Source organism: Pundamilia nyererei, unplaced genomic scaffold (genome assembly GCF_000239375.1).
Source record: "Pundamilia nyererei isolate P.nyererei 1_Seehausen unplaced genomic scaffold, PunNye1.0 scaffold00029, whole genome shotgun sequence".
Lineage (NCBI taxonomy): Eukaryota > Metazoa > Chordata > Actinopteri > Cichliformes > Cichlidae > Pundamilia > Pundamilia nyererei.
The window spans coordinates 2,979,151-2,986,643 of NW_005187430.1; the positions used below are offsets into that span (position 1 = coordinate 2,979,151).

General features: G+C 42.9%; 1 protein-coding gene across 1 annotated transcript in view; it reads right to left on the bottom strand.

Moving 5' to 3' along the window:
- trmt61a (tRNA methyltransferase 61A) overlaps positions 1-7,493 on the bottom strand; it is a 15,869-nt gene that overhangs the window by 1,738 nt on the left and 6,638 nt on the right. The window contains exon 3 of the mRNA XM_005728606.2: positions 4,388-4,654. Coding sequence (XP_005728663.1) covers positions 4,388-4,654 — 267 coding nt within the window. The remainder of the gene's footprint in view (positions 1-4,387; positions 4,655-7,493) is intronic.

Consider the following 7,493-nt stretch of genomic DNA (forward strand, 5'->3'; position numbering starts at 1 on the left):
GGCACGTGTAATCAGCTGTAACGTTATCATCAGGACAGCAGAAAGCATTCTTGTTACCGTCACCAGATTCAGGTTCACGTCTCAAAAAGTGTTGCAGTAACAGGAATGAGCTGTCGTCGCCTCAGTGTCCTGGTACAAAGTCTGTTTTTTTATCCATATTTTCAATAGTCTGAAGTAAGATCTTTGACCTGTTACTGTGCAAACTGAACAATAATTACCGGCAGACTGCCAGATTGTATTGACTCCCAACCCTTCTGTTTAATGTCAGTACGAGACATCTCTGCACATCTTTCTGTTTAATCTGAGTTTATCTGCTAATCATTACACAGTATCATCTTTAGAGTTATTTTCATCACTCTTTCTCAAAGCATCCAAGTATAGAAAGTGTTCCACGTTTATAGTCTGAAAACAATTCTCCTCAAAAACATCCCTGAATGAAGATTCATAACATAAACCAGATTTGTAGACCTGATATGGACCGAGAAGACATTTAAGTATCGCCCCTGGGATCCCTACAATACTACACCTTCTATTAATAATTTGTTTCTTTCCAAACACCATGTAGCACTTTCCAGGCATATTTCCTTCCTAACAAAGCAGTCCTGTGACCTGCTGAGTCCAGACTGCAGCTTGCGGCTCATCAGGGGATAAGCCGGTGCTCTAATGAACACAGATCACCTACTGGCCACGGCCTTTCGTCTCCAAATGAATCCTTGCTGTGATCGCAGCGTGAGGCTGGAGCAACCAGCCAAGAAAACTCTCACTGGCTGTCCTGAAGCCCAAAGAATGTGACTCTGAGCGATGCAGCTGTATTGGTCAGGGGTTAGGGTTAACAAATTTAAACATCTTAGAGTGAAAATCTTAAGTGCCTTAATAGGGTTTAATATGGAGAAAATAAACTTTTCTAAAACCAACACCAATTAATGCTTCAAAATATGAATATGGGGACACCGAGACAAGCAAGTGAAACACACTCAGTCTAAATCTGTGGATTCTCTGTTTGGATGTCTCTGATTGAGCTGCTTATGTAATCAGAAGGCTGCCGTGTGGCTCTCTGTCATCTGTAACCTGTTGTTGTTCAGTCACATTCTACTCATAGACCTGCTCTTGCACCACATTATACAGCATTTATTGTAGCACAGAAAGAACAGGCAGGTCCACCACCACATACACTACTAGCAGAGTACCTGCTCTGGTTACAAACCTAAAGTCTGACCTGATGGTTGCACTGAATGCAGATGTCACAACAAAAAAGAGCAAAAGAATAAGATGTTTACATTTTCCTCTTTGATTACTGACTTGTTATTTCATGCAACAGATACAGGAGTGACCCTACGCTGTGTCCCTAAATATAACTTGTAGCCCAGAAGATTACAGCCATCCTCTGCAGCGCTTACTTGCCACTGTTGCTGGTTTTTAAAAATCACTTAACACCCAGAAGTGGAAAAAATACTGCATTTTGACTCAAGGGGCACGGCTGACAATAAAAGGATCAAATCTGCAGCCCATTGTGTCTGTAAACACTGAAGGAGACGGCGGGATTATTGAGATACTGGTCGTTCCTTCGACCAACAGAACCAGCGGTCTCCCTCGAGACAGCATTAAACACATTCAACAGCGGTCTCCTGGAAACCACGGTGAATACACAGGGAGGGGCTGGGTTGATGATTATACAAGGGTGTTTCAAATGGTTATTAGGGGCCCCGAATATCCGCTGCACAAATGGCTTTAATATATGCACGAAACTCTGATTCCTAGTTGTAAAGTTTAAGGTTCTTGAGTGTCTGAGACCATGGGACATGTTTGCTTTATACTTGCATAATACCACCCATAAGTCTGCGAGGGGGGGCTCTGATAGGATTCAGGATCCTTCTCAGGGAACAGCCGAACACAGGGCCGGGCTGCTTGCCAAAACATTAGGAGAATTACAACTTTGAGAGAGAAAAAGAAATATTTCCCTGCCCCTTGTCTCACACTCTGTCCACTAAAGAAAACGCGCTCTCAGCTATTTTATTCCTCCAGTCTCTGCAGTTCTCAGGCAGGTTCTGAAGATGGAGAATTTCTTTTCAACAGAATAAGATGTATGAGTTTTTAATCATGACAGAAGCTGAAGATGATAATCCCACCAGAAACCTGATGTTTTAATTGATTATGATAAGGCCTCAGCAGAAAGCACGTCTCTTTCACTTCATGTGGGAGCCTGACAGTGTGTAAACCCCACTCCTGGGGACTGCATCCCCATCACCAAGCACACAACACCCCATTCTACTTCTATCTTTGTTAGTTTGTTTACTATTACATCTTTTTGTGTTTAGCTGGAACATATTGGGGCATTGATGTTCTGGGGAAAACCAAGTTTGAACAGTGGGCAGTAAACCAAACCTTTCCTCGTGGAGCCTCATCAAGTAGTTCTCTGCCTGCAGCATAACCCTGTATGGTCATGGGACTGCTTCTGCAACAAGGCTGCACTCTATTTATCTCTATCTTTGTGTGTGTGTGTGCGTGCGCATGCACGTATATGCATGCAAGGGCCAACAGCTCATGGATGGAATATGTAGCTGTGGCACCATAAAAGGGAGTCAAAGAGGTGGTGGGAGAGTTTCAGGGCAGCATCCTCGTCCCCTCTGCATTCCTGCTCATACTCTGCTTACTTTGTAAAATCATTCATGAACTCTGGCTTTAAGATTAATAAAATACTAATCTTCTGCATATTAACTCTGACTTGGATTGAGATGTTAAATTAAATGTGACTGTGAAAGAAAACTTCAGTGCTTGTAATGGCAGAATAAACATTGACACCAACTCCAGTTTGTGTTTTCAATGCACAGATGAAATTTAAACCCAGGATGTAGCAGCTAAGCTAAGCAAGTGTTCACCTACACAAGTGTATTCCAGTATTTTGGCCAAGGTGACTTTCTCAGGGCAATCTGGGCTTGTGCACACCGAGCTTCTCTCCTGCAGTCCCTGTTGTGGGCAACTATGTAGAGCTCAGCAGATTCTCATTACAGACGACAGAGCCATGGTTTTTGGCTTAAAGTGTTTTACAGTAAACAAAATATGAACTCTCATGTCCACAAAAGCAGATCTTTGTTTATATAATTTCTGTGGCAGTATTTGTGCACATTAACAATAAAGCAAAGAATATACTTTCTCACTGTGTTACTTATCTAGTGTTGGGCTGTGCTAATGGATTATTTTGAGAGTGGCCGGTGACCACGATGGAAAGTTTTTCCTGTTCGGACCAGGGCCGACCCATCAGCCTCAGGTGTAACGGATTCTGTGTTGACCTGCCGCATCCTGACGTGAACCTCTACAAATGTAACCATCAGGTCGTGATGCTGATCACAACAGCTGGGACTCTGCATGGGAGCAAAAGGCCATGCAAACCAAAATAACCACGACAGACTGAACTAAACAAGCATCTTTCTTCTTCTTCTGAAATAAAAGGTAATCTATTGTGGGGTTTAACTGCATCTTCACCTGGAGGGCGGTAGAGTTCTACAGTAACAGTATAGCCTACTGTCATTTCCTCATTTTCAGAGCCAATTCATGCATGAACCCCACTGATTCTGAAACAGATAAATAGGACAATTTATCGCCAACCACTGGTCACCCCAGTGAACTGCCAACATGCCCGGGCATGCTGCAGATCCTGGTTGTCAACGACGCCTACGTGCTTTGTAGCTCACTAGCAGAGTTTGGATTGTGCTCCTGTTACTATGAAATACCACAAGGGCAAGGTTAATGAGAGCCGAAGAGCAGGATCGATGGTTGTTCTGGGAGTGCAGAGTGTGGCGACACGGCCGGGGGGAGATAAACTCATGGACTGGTATTTTAAAATGCGCCCGTTCACAGTCATGTTCCTGAAACACCAGGACGAGTCACGCCAAAGTCATCATCAGGTGGTGCTGATTATTTGTCTGACAACACACACTAAGTACACGTACACACAAAGCAAAGTACTTAACTATCAGGATCCAGATTCTCTTTCCTAATTTCTGCATATAGTTAGATCACAGTGAGACTTAGTGGAAAAATATTTCTTACACATTTATGTGAAGAACAGGTAAACATGAGCTGCAGCACAGCTCGCAGTTTGGAGGAATCTGTATCTCCAGCTGGAATTGATCCCAAAACCTTTTACTTTTCCACCTGTAATCTTTCTGTGTGCTATCTGGGAAGACCTCTGTCTCCTGCTGATGCCGGGTTACAGAAACACAACAGGTCAAAAATAGAGCATGAGCCTACAGTCAGCCATGATGCAAACCATCATTGCTCGACCTTGCAATTTGTAGACTGAGCTAGCTGAAACACCCTGACTTGATAGTCATCTTGCTACACGCTCATTAGAGCTCTCCCCCTCCCTCACATGCACACTCACTCTTACCGTGCTTCTTCATAGCAACTTTGGCGTGTCCCACTGCATCCCAGGGGCTGGGGATGTCAAGGAAGACTGCATCTGCCACCCCTGTCACTCCAAAGCCATCCTTGCACACATCCTGGTTCCTGACGGTGACCAAATGATCCACGCGATGCTCCTTAAACTCCTCGGCCACCTTCTCTGCGCGCTGCTGGTGGAACTCCACTGTGTGGAGGTGACCTGTTGGAGCAATGGTGCGCAGGATGGCGTGGGAGAGAGAACCACTACCTGTACCTAGAAAACCACAGACATCAAGGGTCACATAGTGAAACACAGAACATCTGAGAAGAACGCTTTAGTCTACACGAAACGGCCATTTCAAAATAAAAGTCAGCAAGCACAAACTAAATAACCAAGAAACATTCAGACTTAAGGTATTATCAAACCTCATCTCTATGTATGGACAAAGCACTGCTAAAGAAATGGTCTTGGACAACACTTCACATTATGTTGCATGTATAGCAATCTCACTGACTTCCCTTAAATGACCAGTCTAGATACAGATACAAATTTTCGGGTTAAGTATTCTATGGAACAACACAATCTCACAAAACCTCAAAATGAGATGCTGTTGTATTTTAGAATGGACAGTAAACGCTGTCCTCTATCCTCAGTCAGTAGAACCAGATCACAGATCCGACTACAACACACACCCACATTTTCACACTGCTCTGCTGTCTACTCTGGACGATAAGTGGACGCTACATTTTCGAGCAGGCCTTTTTCACCCTGAAGCAGCCCCGTGCTGTGCCCTAAACAAAGCCCACTAATTTACAGCTTGTGAACAAATGACACAAGTGATTGTGATTTTACAGGGAAAGTTGGAGGGGGTGGAAGGGAGGACACCACTCTTCATGTGACTTGTTCAGGCAAGGAGTGTCGAGAACACAGCCAGAGGCCAGCAGATCCCATCCTCCACCCCTCATCCTTCTTCTCTCGACATTACATCACCACGGCCTTTGTTATTGTGGTGACAAAGAAGGCAGTGTTTAATACACGGCAGCGCTTTGACTTGCTCAAAGCTCAAACTGCTGGATTGGATGGTCTCTGCCTGCAAACACAGTACATTGAAAAACTGGAATGTCTGCAGCAGGAAACACTGGACCACATTAGAAGCTGGGGATACTTTAATAACGAGCCCTGTACAGGGCTGACAGAGCACGTCGTTTAGAAATGTTTTCGACTTACATTGCCTCATTTACAGAAAATGAAAACTTAGTCATCGTTTCTGTAGAAAGACTGAACTGGAAATTCTGAGTCACTGCACTGATGCCGATTTCTGTCTCTGTAAATGACCAAAGACCAATATTACCGTTTTGATGACACTGTGTTGATTCCATTATTGTAACCATTTTGTACATTTGCAACTTCAGTGAAGGTTTCAGAGACATTAAATATTTAAGTGATATTTAACTTAAGGTTAGACTTTGGTCAAAGGGGGGAAAAGCACACACTGATATAACGACTACAGAATCAAGAACATTACTGATGGAAACCTTGCAGATGCTAAAACAATGAGAAATCTAGGTGGCGATATGATGCACCGCACTGTAACACTGCAGAGAATTTTGGTAAGACACTTGTTTATGAACCAGAGTTTACGGTGGAGGCTCAGACAGTACCTAAATGCTACTTGCATACTCAGACCATCAGCCAGTGACTAAAAGTCTCTGGACCTCAGGCGTCATGCCAGGATAGTGACATGCTCAGTTTCCATTATAGTTACCCTGATTAAACGGGAAGAATGACAGCAAAGTCTGGCATACACACATACTAACGGGAACTTTCGAAATTTTAAATTAAACCCAGAAAATGAGTTTTTAATTACAAACTGGCATTACCGTTCATCATCAGTGCAGCGTCTGAGTGCAAAGTCTGGAAACTCTGGAAAAGGACCACAACTGATAACAAGTGTCTCTGTAAATGGAGACAAATTAAAACGCTGAGAATGAGAGAGTGCTGGTACTGCAGAGATGAGGACTGCTCCACTTAACAACCGAGTGCACTTATTTCTCACTTTGGGACTTAATACGATAGTGACTATGGAATACTGGTTTCAGTATGAGCCAAAAACTGAAAAAGGGAAACTCGATTATGATGTGATACCACACTAAAACAGGACAAACATCTAAAAACAGGACATATAGAAGCAGCTGGTTTTACACAGAACAGCAGAAAAAAAATAGGTATCATTGAAATCATGATGATCAAAGTTTAGCAACAACAAGACGAAAAAAAAGGTGTAAGCAGTGAGACGCATTTACAGGAGACATATGCTGTGAAAACTGTGAGATACCCTTCCAATGTGAGGCTTTCACGCCCATTCTGAGTAATGACGTTACAACAAAGAGTCATGTTCTGACTAAGTGTTGGGACACGAACAGTTGACCTTTACTATAAGTCGAGAAAGTGCATTTCAATGATTTCAAAAAGCCTCCATCACATTTCTAATTTGCACACAGTCTTACACTGATTTTAGTGGTTACAATGTTTATTGTTGCATTTCAGGTTTATCATGCTAAACCTGCTCTTTAGTACTAAGGGTGTAGTGTTTGAAACTGACATTCCTCCCAAAAACCCCCAAAAGGAAATTCATCAGACTTCCTTTTTTGAATGTTTTTTCAAAGTTTTAGACAAGTTGAGTTATTTCCCTGCGGTTCATGAGCAGCACTGCTAACGAGACAAAAAGGATCATGGGTATTCTATGATGTATTAAAAATAAATCAAACTAAAAACACTAGATACTTATAGCAATTAATATTAAATTAGTATTCACAACCTTTGCTCAGTGCAGCAGCGATAACAACCACAAGTCTTTTTGAGTATGACGCAAAACTTTTGGCAAACTTTCTTTTAGGTTTCCTCCATTCTTCTTAAACATCATCAGGTTGGAAGGGGGCTGTCGGTGCACAGCCATTTTCAGAACTCCCCAGAGATGTTCAATCAGGTTCAAGCCTCGCTACCGGCAGCGTCACTCAAGGACGTTCAAAGAGTGGTCCCAAAGCCACTCCTTTCTAATCTTGGCTGATTGCTTAGGGTCATTTTCCTGTTGGAAGATAAACCTTCAGCCCAG